The following is a 15,748-nucleotide window of genomic DNA, read 5'->3' on the forward strand; positions in this document are numbered from 1 at the left end:
TTTATTACTTTATGTAAAAAGTATTTCTCACAAATGTGACCTATATTTTGATTTGAAACCATTTTATCGGTGTCTTAAAAAATTTAAAAATAAGTTATATTGCAGTCTACTTACTTTTCACCATCTAGCTGAAAATGGCCTTATACTTCAAAATTTTCAATAGATCAATTTAAGTATAGAAAAATTAAATTGAACAATGAAATCACCAATGAAGAGGTCAATCTATAAAGTCAAAATATGGTCAGAAGCATAGTTCAAATATCATATATGAAATGAGTAGTATGTTAACCAAAATTTTCTATTTCTCTCTTATCTCTTTCAATGGAACAAGCCTCTCTCTCCTCAAACCCTAACTTCCATCTAATCCTACATCAACAACATCAATCATCACGTCCTCGCTCCTCCAATTCCATCAACAATCGTATAACAGGAATGCCTACTCATTCTTATTTTCTTCTCCGTACAAGTATAAGGGACTACTTTATACAAAGACATCATCACATCTTTGTTATACAATGAGAATGCCAACTTCATATAGTACCATTATTCTCACTTAATAATAGAAGTGCTCTTTTCACCATATAAGCTACATTAATTTTTTTTTTCTCACTTAGATCAAAATATATTTTTGATCGTTAACATTTGTCAACTTCTTTTTTGTGAGAAATATGCAAAAGTTGAAGTGTAATATTTATTATTGCTATGTTGAGCCACATCAACATAGCATTTTGGTGACAAAATCAATTCTAAGAAGAAGACATAAAAAAAAGGAAGAGTTTTTTTGGAGAAATAAAAAATAAAATGAATATTTCTATAAAAACAGGAAAAGAATAGAGAGATTGAGTTTGATGAGTGCATGAAAAATTGGCCTACTCAACAAACATAAAATTTAACTAAAATTCTAGAGAAGTTGGCGTGAATGAAGTCAAATGATTAAGAATTGTGTGAGGAGTTCTACCATAACTTTTGCCACAATTTTGACTTGATAAACTGTAAGTGATTATCTATCAGTTTCACATAAATCCATACTTTTTTCCTATCATTCATAATTAACCACATCAAAATTGTAGCAAAAGTTGTGAAACAAAATTTGTCAACATCTTTTCACACCTGTTGAATTAGCAAGCTTTTACTTTTTTTTTGATAAGTGCTTTTACTGGTTTTTATCTTAACCCAACGTCATTAACAATCTTTCAAATTAGTAGCTATCAAATCTATCATAGAAACAAGCCATTGTTTTGCCGCTACCAGTCACCATCGCACGCGCCACCAACCACCATCACCTCTAACTCTGCCAACATCAAGGTTCCCTCTCTCTGTTTCTTTAGCAATGCCATTTTTTCTTTCTTTCTTTTACACATTAATGTTTTGTAGTTTCCCAGTTTTGGTTTGAATAAAGGGGTGATGAGAAAGAGGTGTGCTTTGAAAATTTTAGTTCTTTCCACATTTTGCTTTGTTTTATGGTTCTAACTCCATTTTAAAGTGAAATAGAAAAATATGTCAATAATAAATGGCTGTGGTGTGGTATTTAGTAGCAATGGGGCATGGGTTTTTTTTTTTTTTTTTGGTTGAAATCATTTAATTAAAATTAAGTCGGCAAAATTATTGCTCACATTATCTCTGACCAATATTTTATTACAGAATGGTGCCGTTGTTAATGTATTGTAATTTGGTGTCAATACTATGCCATTGTTAATATTGTGTTTTATGATATCAATAAGTTACTAATGTGTTCTCATGTCCTTGTTTGGTGTTGGTAATTAGTCCTTAGTTTGACCACATTTATAAATATAACCTTGACTCATTGTGTTACACTCTTCCACTTAAGAGTTATGAAAATTGGTATTAGCTAACAGTTCGTGTTAACCCAACACAACCCATTTATTAAACGAATTATGTGAGTTGTGTCGTGTCAACCCAATTATGTTGCTATTAAGTGGTGTAAAACAACATGAGAAGAGAGCAAACATTTGACTTTTTCAAATTATCTAAACAAGAAGAGGAATATTTTTCTTAGGCTTTTTTGGCAACCAAATAGAAGCCATAATCTAATAAATAGGAGTAAAAATCCTCTACAAGATTTGATTTTGAAAGTAATCTAAAAGAAAATTTGTTCTAAATATAATTATAATTAAAAAATTCAGGTTCAACTATGAGGTTTTCTTATGAATCACTTAAATTCCTTACCTTTGTATTAGAATCAAGCATAGAAAATAAATATTATGATTATGATGATAGGAAAAGTTATATTAAAGTTTAAATCCTCAAAACTAATTTATTATTCTTATTATTTTGGTTTCAATGTTAATAATATTATTGTTTTATGTTGTTTTATTGGCTTTGAAGTGAGATGGCTTTGAGAGGTGCATGGCAACTTCAAAAGCTGGTTCTGAGCTTTTCTGATTTGGGAGGAAGTAGTAGGGGCATCAGGTATGCTTTGTATATTAATATATATATATATATATATAAAATATTTGTTGTAGATTTATATCTTAAGATGAAATTGATTGAAGTGAGAATGCCTTGGCTTTTGCATGGATGTAGTAATTTGCTCTATTATAATAGATTCTTTGAAATTTTGTTTGTGTATTAATATATTGCCATTTCTGATGATTTATTGAACAAGATGAGGCATCTTAAGTTGAAATGGATGATTGTAAATGGCCACAATCATTTAGGCTAAAAACCAAATTAATTTGTGTGGGAATTCTTCTTGGTTTGATCTGAATTGTAGATTTTTAATTTTTTGGGTGTGTTAACAAAATTTGTTACTTGTCAAAAACAAATTCTTTTTGGTGACAGTGATGTGTACTAATCAAACATATTTATGAGTTATGCCAGATTGTAGAACTGTTCTTCTTTGGTAGGGTAGATAATTAGAAAAATCGCTCTATATTTTGTTCTCTCTCTCTCTCTTGTCTTGGAAAGATAATTACTTTAAAACGTATGTAATGTCAGTGTGTTCTATTTTTGCGAAGGACAATGATCTAAGGTAGTTTGCAAGTTGGCGAAGGGAATGTGACACTAGGCCTTTCTGTTGTACTTTCTAGCAGGTTGAATTTGCATTTCTCAGGGTGCTGGGTTGAGTGTTATATGTTCCAGCAGATTAAATTTGCATTTCTCAGGGTACTGAGCTGAGTATTATATGTTGCCAATAGCAAATTCTTGGATAGTCCCACTTTATGCTATTTCAGAACCCACTGGGCTACAGGCAGGGTTGTTCACAGTTGCTTTTTTTTCTTCCCCCTAGAGTCATGAGGGCTTCAGAGGTATTAACTTCCTGATGAGGGTTCTTAGGTAGAATATGAAGTTGCGTTTGTTTCTAGTATACTATTTCCATGGAGTTAAGTTGAGAGGACTGAAAAATTGGAGAGCAGTAAGTTAACTTTCTTCCGTGGAGTTAGAAATCCCGGCCATTTTCCTTGCTTCCACTATAGTTAATTTTTTATTATCATGGTGGTGAGAATTCATTGAAACTACATGTACGGTGGTAGAGAAAGAAACTATCCAGAATTTGGTGTCAAAAATGGTGTCCACTCTTTGTTAGTTCCATCAATCTTGACAAAGGTGCTATATAGGAGTGCCCCTACTATTTACCATCTGTCTCTTTCCTGACAGGAGATCGATAATTTAGTGCAAAATGTGATTTGATTTGATTTTCTTTCTTTGGGGTCTGTTTTAGTGGGCTGGTCTTTTTAACCAAGTTTTATAAACAATTGATGGAAGCACAATTACTATGTTGTATACTTGCTTTCTACTCTGTCCATTCTTTGTAGTAGGCTTATCTATTTTTGCTGACTACTTTTTGGTCAATGCTGCTACAAGCACCACTGAAAATAATAGTAATATGTAGGTTCTGAGATGAGTAATTGGTTAAGATCCCTGAAGATAAAACTGGACATTTAGCAAGGCTCATTTTGTCAGGAATAAAGTGGATGCTAAAAAATTCATTAACAAAACAAAAGTGGATGCCCCCTCGTTTTACTTATTTAATGAATAACAAGTAAGCAATCAATATGGCAGGGCATTTATGGAGTCACATCTTCCAGCATTTGGAGAGAAAAATCCTCAGCTAGATGTTGTTTCTCAGCTAATTCACGGTCAGCATCCACATTTGAAAGGACTTTACCGTAAGTGTCTTTCTCTCTCTCTCTTCCTCTCTTATGTGAAGTTTAAATAAGGATTTCTTTTACCAAATGCACAGGGAACAAAAATGAAAAGGTGATATGCGTGAAGAATATGGATCCAGAAGACGTACTTCTACATGCAACCAGGCTAAGAAATTCTTTGGGAAGAAAGGTTGTGAAACTGAAGACAAGACAGGTTGCCAAACACCCTAGCGTTCAGGGTACATGGACAACAGACTTGAAATTTTGAGGTACAAGAAACAGCTCCATGAGGAGCTTCCTTTGGTTTATTATTGTTCTGTTTATCCATAATTACAGGCCTAGTGGAACCTTCACTTATAGGAGCTTAAGGATTGTGACCAGTTGTGCAATCTGGCTGATACTTTATATAATGCAACAGGATTCTTAGCAATATTCACAAGTCACACATTTCAAAAACGTTTATGGCATTTACCCCAATTTTGTTTCACATAGAATTATGAAAGGTATATGGGTATTCACTTCCTTGTAATCCTATATACTTTGTTACAATGGAAGGGTTAATCTGAGAAAACTATGGTTTTTGCTTCCTACTAGTAGGTCAACCTTGAACTCAAGCTCATGTGTCTTTTTGCAGCCAATGCTTTTAGCGCTATTGAGTGGACTTCTCGGTATATTGCCATGCAAAAAGTGTTATCTAATTAGCTATATTAATCCCACTTGGATCCAATTGAAACGGGAACTAACCAAAACAAACAAGAAAATCAACACCCCAAATGAACAAAAAATATACAACCCATTGTGTACAAATGAAAGATTTGATCTTGTTAGCTATGGTAAAGGAAAACAGATTAAAACTTGAATGTGTGTGACAAAAGGAATAGATCTAAACAAATGTTGAATTTATGTAACTACAGTCGCAAGATCTTATAATTGGGTATAGATCTAGAACAACATTAAATTAGATATTGTAGTTGCTAATAGGGTAGTTACAGTTGCAAGATCTTTTAATTGGGTATAGATCTAGAACAACATTTAACTAGATACTGTGGTTGCAAATAGAAAGAAAGCATTAGATATCCAACAAATCAAAGATTCTCTCTTCTTCTCTCTCACACTGCTTTTAGATTTAAGCCATTTCTGACTTTGACATTGTTTGTGACCAAGTGCATATGGATTAGATGACCAATTGCATATTCTTTGACATTGTATGTGAAATTTTGTTAGGCAGCCCCATTATAAACTATATTTGCTGAAAAACCTAATGCTAATCACCAATTCATGTGTCATTTTTCCATGCACTAAATGTTAGTAGATGGTAATATAGGTATGAGTTCATGTTGCCGTGCTTTTGAATGAAGCTATAAGTTTTGTCAAGAGCGTCCACATTCAGTTATTGGTTCTGTAGCTGAAACTTATACAAAGGATCTGCTAAATTGCAGCTAATTTTTATCAGTATACCTCATCACTATAAGAAGTGATTAAGCTTTGTAAGAATTGTATATAATTACTGAAATGAATTACATTTTTCTTGCAGCGCACTGTTGAATTGGGGTTTGTTCAAATCGATTCTTCGTAAAGGATTCAGAAAGCCTAAAAATTTGTTTTTAACCTTCACCATGGCGGATTGAATAGTGTTTGCTATTTCTTTAATATTGTTTACATTTCTCTCTCATTTTAATCCCTATTGATCATCTTTACCATGACTTTTGTTTTCCAAAAGAATAATCAAGCTTACAGGCATCTGAGTGGATGTTATCTGGTTGTTCTTGCATTGGCTGTATGAGAAAGAGAGAGAGAAAGCAACTAAGTCTGCCCAGTGTCATTGTCGCCTTCTAGATTCTAATTTTAGGTGAAATGTATCAATCTCTCTTAAATTTTCAGGCAATTGGACATGCATCCTTTGAATTGACTAACTATAAGGAGGTTCAAGGGATTAAGTAAAAAGACTTTGACTAATTGCCTCTATACCTGCCACCTCAACAACCCCAAGCATTTCATGGTAATCTCATACTTAGAACAATGCTACATTTCAAGATAATCTCATGCTTAGACTTATTGTGCTTTGAAATCAAACAAGAGAACTTAATATTTCATGGTCTGTGCAAGTGCCTATACCTCAGCCTGCAATTAAAAAGGGAGGAAAAACGAGCAAAAGTAGAAATTTCCCGACATAGTGGAGAAGGGATTGAAAATTGTGTAAAATGCTGAAAATGTTAAGTGATTACTTACACTAAGAATTTGGAGGGACTGAATCAGTTCTTTATGCATACAATGTGCACTGAAATGATCGATAACTGGTGCGAAGCAGTCCTTCAGCTGTCTGACATGGGATACAGATAACTGGTGAGAAGCGGTTCCTTCAGCTGTCTGACATGGGATACAGATAAATCTGACATAGATGACTTAAAACTCATTGACAACGATGGGTTCTTCAATGACTACCTTTACAGCATTGATCATCTCATGTAAAGTGAATCCGTCATCATTCATGTAAAACAGGTGCAACACTTTGGTCATTATCCAGAACAAATCCTTGCATGCTCTTGGAACAACACTGCTCTTTTCCCACAAAACTATTTTCAGCAGTTCTCTCTTCTTTCTGCCAATAATACTCTTCAACTCCTTAATGGCCTCTTCTTCAGTAATAACTCCTCCACTGTGAATCACGCGTAGCGTTACAGCATTCACTTTCTCTTGTTCAGATTCCCTCTGCAACATTATCTAGAAAGATTACTAACTACAAAACTAACCATATAGGAGGCAAAACTAGTAATTTCTATCCCTTTTTCTGCTTTCCTTACCTTAAAGCTTTGTATATCATTGAGTAGACGCCCACGAATGCTCATAAGCTCAAATAGATGATGGATTTCTGGGGTTCCAACAACCTTTTCTGAAAGCTCAGTTCCAATAAAATAGAGGGTTGTGAGGACCGCAGGTCCTAAGGCAATTGATACACACCCATTTTTCATATATTCATCCATAGTTGGAATGTACTTGTCTCTTGACCACTCAGCTTCCATCATCATAGACTTTAGTGAATCCAACCACTGCATTTACAAGAAAAAAAAAACCAAAGACCATCTAAATTCCCATTTCAAGGTAGTCTCCATGAGAGATTAAAGTGAAGTAATTGCATGAGCCTGAGCCATAGGGAGACTGGTAATGTTATCAAAAAAGCCTGCAAAAGTGATATACCCGAAATGCATGACAATGGAAATGCGGAAAAAGGGAAGATTTTATCTCATAAGTTCAATTATGTGACTTGTCACATTACGCCCTTGCCATGTGAATGCCTTGTCTCCAATGTCACAGATTGTGCTGTGAAGTGCCGAAAATATAATTTCAACATTCTCAGAACAACAGTCAGTGCTGACATTAACATCCCACCTGTGGTTCAGTTCCAATAGCAAAATCAGTTTTATACTGGAAAGACTACTTAAAGACTCCAAACAAAATTCACTGATTGATGAGAGATTCAAGAAAAGAATGTGAAAAAGGGAAAACATACTACTTGACCAGTTGTATAAGGTTTACCAATTCCTCTTCAGAACCGCCGATGTCAAAGAAATCATCAACCACTGTTACAAGCACCATTCTTTTGGCCCATGATATTCGATCATCAGAAAGTTCAGGGGAAAAAAAGGTGGCTGCACCAGAAAAGTAACAGTAGGCTTGTTTCTGCCTAGCAAACTTTAGCTTGTCTAATCTGTACTCTTTAACCCACCTGCTTACATGAGAATGAAAATTGAACAAAGGATGATATTCTACTTCTTTTCATTAGTTAAAGCAAGAAGTTATCTCAAAGACTGACAGCCTAATTAATTTTTCTTGATATCATGGGCAAGTAGCAATCACTATCCACTAGTAATAAGGGCAAACCAGTAATTCCAGATAAAATGATTTTTTAGCCAACAAAAGGACTGAAAGTTGCTTCTAGTTCAGTATGCCAAACTTTGATCCTCCTATAATGAAAAATTCCAAGAAAGTGATAGTCATGATATGAAGATAGTTGATACTACACAAAGATATGCACCTCTCAATATGTTTGAGTTCTTCGCGATGTATTGATTGGCAGATGTTGAAGTCCTGTACTGCCAGTTTTAGGAAATCTTCATTGCAAGTATTTAAAGAACTGACATAAGAAGTGTAAAAAGATAAATTAATAGTTACACTTATAATGGCTAATTATTTAGCAGAATTAAAATCTCCATATTCCATTAATAGAAAAGATTAGTGGACAAAGAAACCACCATTGGTTTACCTATATGCAGTTTTTAAGATCCTTATATTGCTTTTATTGTAATGCTTAATTGCTCTCCTGTTCGATATACGATCCAAATTTGCATGGTAAGGAAACTTAAGAGCATTGTCTACCTGAAACAATCAAAGATTGAAGACTACTGGAAATCAACTTTGGATTATACAGTCAAGCATCACTGAATTAGTAAAAAGGGTTTTGTTGGAGGAAACTACCTGTAGGCCAACGTATATATTCTGTCCATCTGCATGAATTGAACCTTTGGATGATTCTTGTATCAGAAAATGACTGGTCAGGAAATTTTGTTTCTCTAGAACAAACTCATCAGGATGTATGATGATTTCTGAAGCCCTAAATAATTCCAAGACAGCACCAATGTCCTTCACATATCCTCCAAGGGAAATGGAGATATAATCTTCTGAAAGTCGGGTTAATGGATCTACAAAGCAGGATAAAGCTATTAAACCTCACCTAAACTATCAAAATCCTTTAGGCTATGTTTCCTATATCACGAAGTACCTGAATAAACATCATATCCATTAACACGTAACATCCGAAATGCCATGGCACAGGTTGCAGTATCTAAGAATATATCCTCCTCACCCTCTAGCTAGAATCTGCTTGTTGGCAAATGTCATCTTTTGCAGTAATAGAGAACTAAAAGCAATCTACAAACTCAAACTAATTTTTGGCTTGAAAAGTTAATTGAAGAGAATAGTATGCATTTATTAATCTTCAAAATGACCTATCACACCATAATTGGTGCAATCACCTAAAAATGACATTACCTGTATGTTTCATCCAATACACTTCTGATCTCCTTCCTGAAGTGCCGATCAATTCCCAACATCTCAAGACTGTCAACCATACAAAGACGAGTATATATATCTAGAGGATAAACTGTTGGAACTGAAAAAAAAAATTAAAATTCAAGATATCCAAATAACTGTTAGAGAAATGGGAAATGTTACTAAAAATACATAGAAAACTATAGACAAGGGTGGAGGGAGAGACCTGCATCCCCGAATTTATCTAGGAGTGACTGGAGGTAACTAAGACAACCAGAATTCTTAAGGTGAGTAAAAGCAGCTGCTGTGGTGGACGGCGAATTAAACAGTGATCCATTCTTTCTTTGATATTTCTAGACCATTTCCCAGTCTTGTGACTTCCCCAGTCCCTCCGAAACATACGCTAGGTAGGTCCTCTTCCCTTCCAAGTTGCTTTCATAACCTCTAACATTAGATATGGAATAGAGATGGTTTAGTTAGGGGAATGAGGGGCATCATTCATAAACTAAAATGTTCCATTCTTTCCTACGGGCCATTTACCACTTTTCGCGGAAATTATTAGCAACATACCACTGTTTTCGTGGAAATTATTAGCAACATACCACTGTTTACAAAATATGTAGTACCACTTTTTGAAACTCGAGTTCGTGAAACTCAAGTTTGCTGTCTAAATCGAGTTTTAAACACTCGAGTTTCATAAAAAAACTTGTGTTGATGTGGATTTTTAGTGAAAAAATGTCACATGGAACTCGAGCTTGGTAAACTTGAGTTCTCGAGTTCCATATGCAACACAATACTCGAGCTTACCAAGCTTGAGTTCTTTGTAAATACAAAACTCGAGTGTAATGCTCTTTTTTTTTTTCCTTCTATGGTACTCAAGCATATCAAGCTTGAGTTCCTTGTTATATGGACATCGAGTTTTCTAAGCTCGAGTTTCATATATATATATATATTTATTTATTTATTTATTTATTTTATAATCAACAAATAAACATAAACATAAAAATAAGTAATTTTTTTCATTTGAACACACAAACATATGTTTTTAGTTATTTAAATAGAAGCGTCATAAAATATAGAAAGTTTAATTTTTAGGCCACTCATACCCCTTGTTCATTCATTTTTAACACACTCATCAATTTCTAACTTCTCGGAAGCGTTATGGTCAAATTGGTATATTGGGGGTTACAATGATAAATTATAACAACATGAAAAAGAAAAATCTCACTCCATTTTTAGCCATGGTCACACCGAAAGAAGTTTAAGCTACATATTGTTACTTTATCAATCCTGTTCCGAATTACTATATGGTCAAATGATTGATAAGTATTGCAGAAAGAGTGGACCACTCAGATATAAAGAAGAACTTACATCTTACCACGTCTGGATATGTAAGTTCTTGACTTGCAGTGTTTCTAAGAGGAATGTGAAAGATTTTTTCAATACATTTAAATGTTTGGTTGATGATGTAAAAGTTGCTTTGGCAACTTTTTTTTCTTGGCGAGTTGTAGCATTCTTGGTGTGGTACAACTCACCAAGAAAAAAATTGTTAAAGCAACTTTCTCATCATCAATCGTGCAATAAACTCCAAAAGCCTTGGGCTTTTTCAGATTTTGATTTACTGGAAAAAGAGTCATTGCTGTAGACCCTCCAATTAAATAATTCAGAAAAATCTCGAAAGAGCCCTGGGCTTTTTCGAGATTTTTCCTTTACATGTTCTAATTTCTCATTGTAACCCCCAATAATTTAACCAATTTGACCATAACGCTTTTGAGAAGTTAGAAATTGATGAGTGTGTTAAAAATGAATTAACAAGGGGTATGAGTGGTCTAAAAATTAGGGCCCATTTGGTAGAAGAGTTTGAGTAATGTTGTTTTTTATTTTTTTGAAATACGTGTGGGTGAAAAAGTGTGTGAGAATGTTTGTAATGTTGTTTAAAAATTGAAAATGAGTTGTTAAACAACTCCACCAAATGGGGCTAATATTTTGAAATTAAAATTTCTATATTTTACAGTGCTTCTATTTAAATAAATAAAAACATATGTTTGTGTGTTCAAATGAAAAAAATTACTTATTTTTATGTTTACGTTTATTTGTTGACTATTGGGAAAAAAAGTATAAGGAACTTGAGCTTGCCAAACTCGAGTTCCATATTAGAAGGAACGCAAGCCTGGTATGCTCGAGTACCATAGAAGAAAAAAAAAGAGCATTATGCTCGAGTTTTGTATTTACAAAGAACTCAAAAACTTGGTAAGCTCGAGTATTGTGTTGCATGGAACTCGAGTTTACCATGCTCGAGTTCCATGTGGCATCTTTTCCAAAAAAAAAAATCCACATTAGCACAAGTTTTTTATTTTAAAATTTTAATGAAGCTTGAGTGTTTAAAACTTGATTTACACACATAGCATGAACTCGAGTTTCAAAAAGTGGTATTGCTACTATTTTGCAAACTGTGGTATGTTGCTAATAATTTCTGCAAAAAGTGATAAATGGCTGATTTGGCCTCTTTCCTACTACTATATAAACAGTTTTGATCATATATAAACTAAAAGTTCCAGAGCCTTTAAAAGCAGCACATTTCATATATGAACAGTATTTATCATTACAAGAAATAAAGTTGTTAATTCAAAATACCATTTGATTGTTCTAACAAACCTAAAAAGCCAAGCTGATCAAGTTTCAGCAAAGGTAGCTCAGTATTGAGCTTGACTAGGCTTAACTGTACTAGCTTTACATCCCAAATATGAGATTGGATAATCCTTGTCATGCCCATTGCTGTCAAGGGCATTACTCAAACACAAGCAGTGAAGCACAAAAAAGTATATTCACTAAATAATAAAGCTGAACATAAAGCAAAGTTGAATTACAACTGTACCTTTTAAGCCCCAACTCTCTCTTTTGGAACAAATCATCTAAATTTGTTGTTCCTTGAGGGATAGTCAAATCCAAAATTTTGGCAAGCTCAATCATTGCGGGAAATATTACGTTAAATCCAATAGGAGAAGCTTGCAGCTATATTTGACTCAATATAGAACAGGCCTGCAAAAAGAGAAAATATCTCTGGACCAAAGTTGAGGAGATTTAAGTATGAGGAATAGCAGAATCGCCCTTGTTCATTTGTTCTTCACCAACACCCCATTGCTTTAGTGGAAGGATACATATATGCTAAGGTAGATAAGAGAGCATTTTTAAATAAAAAGGGATCACAGTTAGGAAGACCCCACGAGCCATCACGGAGTTGATTATGCAACAACCAATTCACACACTGAGGGAAAAAGGGGGCTTGTGGGGAATTTGGGCGAGGGACCATTGCCATCCAGGCGGTGTCATACTAGGAAACAGATAGTTCAACCTTATTTAACATTTTTTTAATTCTTTGTTTCGTCCCCTCAATGCACTGCCTAAAAAAATTGAAATTTTTATAGATACAATTGACTGATATACAAGAATAGAAGGGAATAATTTAACTGAATGCAGGGTCTCATACCAAAACTGGAGTCTTGGCTTTTGTTGCTACAATTGATCCAGGAACCAAACTAACTTCTTGAGAACACAATACCCCACCAGAGATTAAAGAAGGTATAGTTACAAAAGATATCCAATTGAAGTTACTCAAAGCATAAGTTATATATTAAGAGAACAGGAGTGGAAAACAAAAAAAAATAAAAGGAATGGATTCAATTTTTACTTCATGTTTACAAGTTTCATTTGTGGTTATACTGTGATACGAATTTGCTAGATGTTGCAGCCCCTCACTGTTTTGCTGTTTCATATTCTTATCAAGGATTTTCTTAAAAGCTCAAAGGTCATCATGTAGTTTTGCACCATCTTAACCAATGTTCTTTACATCCATCCTCTTGACCATGTAAGCTCATTCCAGTGAATTTTACTTTTCTCTCATATAGATGCGGACATCGTACCATCTTAAATGACTTTTGTCCACCTTGTTTAGAATTAGAGTCATTATTTTCTGAAAGTCTTTGTAGTTCTTATTCTATCTTTTCTTGCATGGCCTCCTTTGGGGATAAATCATAAATGGAGAATATAAAGGATACAAGGTGCAAATTTACTAATACAAGGAAACAGGAAATCCATGACATAAACAAACTCCTAGTAATTTATAAGTTATGACTTCTTTATCCATTTTCATGATTCTTCTTCTAGTTACCTTTAATTTACTCAATTTATGGTCTTACTCCCTTGATTTACACAAAATTTCCCTAAATTTCCCTTTTTAATTTGATACTCCGTGAGCTATTCCTTGGAATTACTACAGTATTCACAATTCTTTCTCTCTTTCAAAGTAGCTCTTGCAACCGGTCACCATAAAACCACTTACATATTCACTTTCTCTTTATCTCTAAAAGAATATCTTGTTAACAAGTCATTCTTTTTCGTTCTTACCTTTAAACTTATTTCCACTGGTCACATTTAAGATAAATAAGTTTTTTTATTTTTTTTTTATTTTTTTTAATACTAAAAATATATAATTAATGCAAAAAAAATATATATATATAAATTTCAAAATTTGATTTTAAAGTGAATCCGTCTCTCTTTGTGAAGGTTAAGGCTATTGAATTGTTTTATTGATAAATTTTTGCTAGCAATAAATAATACTTAACAAAACCAATATCAATGTGAAAATCTCACAAATGTACAAGAAAGACAAAAAATGTGATACTTCTTTTAAAGTTATCCCCTTAGGCCTAAAATTAAGATTGTATCAAAGGTAGGCCCTCATAGATAAAGAGGTAACACTCCTTTTGCTTATAAGTTATATCTATGATTCAATATGCAAACAAAAACCCAATTCCAAAAATAAATATTGAAAGAAACTTAGAGCAAAGGTTCCACAAAGGTTCAACATAATACAAGAAACCTATTATGACTGTTTTGCTTAGTCCCAAAATCAAACAACCCCTCAAAATTGAGAGAGAGAGAGAGAGAGAGAGAGAGATGGAACCTGAATCAGTAGAGTGGGAGAGAGACATGGTTGTGCCAAAATGAAAAAAGAGGAAGTTGAACTTAAAAACATTTAGCTTGAATTAGAGTGTGTGTGTGTGTTTCAAAATTGGGTGTATATATAGCTGTGAGGTGGGAAAAAGGAATCTAAGGTAGATAGATACAGTCAAAAGAATTGAAGGCCATAATACATCAAACCAAAAGTGGCTACTTTTTTTGTATTATATTGCCATTTTTGTATTAATGGCCATAATAGATAAGGGGTGAAAATAATGATTAACTTGTATCAACTTGTTTGAAACTCTCAAAAAAAAAACTTGTATCTTTCAATTACCTATACATGTCAAGGAAGTTCCTCCAATGTTAAATACTTGAATCTGTTTTGCAAGCCGATTTGGCTTCTTTAAGTTAATAAAGCTCAGTCTCTTTTTTTTTCTTTTTTTTTTTATTGAAAAAAAAAAAGGACCCTGTCTGTAATGCAAGTCCTAATATATATAGGACAAAACTATCATTAACTAACAAGTGGATATCCATCCTAAAAAAAACTAACAAGTGGATAAATTTTATTATAGGCATCAACTGTCATTGCAATTACTATCCACTTGTCTTGATAGATTTCATACAAATGTATTATTTGTTACATCAATATTTGATATCTACATAACCAAAAGACTAAAATCCACACATGAAACCCCATATAAAAAAAAAAAAAACAAAAAAAAAAAAAAAAAAAAAAAAAAAAACCCACACATGCATGAAATAAAGAAAAGAAAAAGAAGAAGACTATCTTGAGTCCTTGACTGATACTATCACAGGTGTTTCATACAACCTTTGTTTTTGGATTCGAATCTATGAATGCCATCATTTATATTCGGAACAACTAATTTTGCTTCAAACTAATTTGAAACTATCTCCTCCAACTTATTATGTGGTGATTTATAAGTTATTCTTATGTATTATTTGAATAAATTATCACATAACTTATTAGAAAGTGTGAATCATCTTTAAGAAAGACAAAATAAAAGAAATTTTCAACTGAAGGGATAATTAAGTGAAACACGTCTCATATTTGATTGGATATTGTTATCTCATTCTTGAAACCCCTTTAGTCTTTCAAGAAAATAAAGAACTTTCATAAATAAGACATGATGTCTTGATAACACATTAAAAAAATTGATATAATTTTTTTCTTGTCTATGTTATTCGAAGATAATAGACTATCATTTTATGAGATTTTACTTAATTCACTGCTCATATTATTTTTCTTACTACTTATTTGCAAAAATCCACATAAAAGGGATGAATCTTATGCTTGACATTTTATTTAATTATTTATAAATTTAATAATATTTTAAACAGGATAAATAATTCCAACAAGATTCCTCAAAACAGTCTAAATATGTATAAGGATCTCACATTCTCGAAAATCTTATCATATTCCCAATCAAGCTAAATGTGGTTATGGTTAATAGACATCCAAGTTCATGAACATTACATTCATGAAAATTTGGATGCCGAGGGACGTTTTAGATTCTCCCAACTAAACATTTTGAAAAATAACAACAAAAAATTATAGATAATCAAATATCCTTCTTTTTTTTTTCTTTCTTTTTTTTTTTTTCATTTCCAAC

The 15,748-nt window shown here is 33.1% G+C and overlaps 1 protein-coding gene and 1 pseudogene across 1 annotated transcript; one reads left to right on the top strand and one right to left on the bottom strand.

Annotated features, from left to right (window-relative positions):
• The first annotated feature begins 1,233 nt into the window (after positions 1–1,233).
• LOC115983292 (54S ribosomal protein L51, mitochondrial-like) lies at positions 1,234–4,460 on the top strand. Its single transcript, XM_031105943.1, has 4 exons — positions 1,234–1,305; positions 2,347–2,430; positions 4,024–4,130; positions 4,205–4,460. Exons 2-4 carry the CDS (start codon positions 2,351–2,353, stop codon positions 4,375–4,377), a joined length of 360 nt encoding a protein of 119 aa, XP_030961803.1. The 5' UTR covers positions 1,234–1,305; positions 2,347–2,350; the 3' UTR covers positions 4,378–4,460.
• Positions 4,461–6,512: 2,052 nt separating this feature from the next.
• LOC115986197 lies at positions 6,513–12,927 on the bottom strand (annotated as a pseudogene).
• Between the last annotated feature and the right edge of the window lie 2,821 nt (positions 12,928–15,748).

Source organism: Quercus lobata, chromosome 4, assembly GCF_001633185.2.
Source record: "Quercus lobata isolate SW786 chromosome 4, ValleyOak3.0 Primary Assembly, whole genome shotgun sequence".
NCBI classification, from domain to species: domain Eukaryota; kingdom Viridiplantae; phylum Streptophyta; class Magnoliopsida; order Fagales; family Fagaceae; genus Quercus; species Quercus lobata.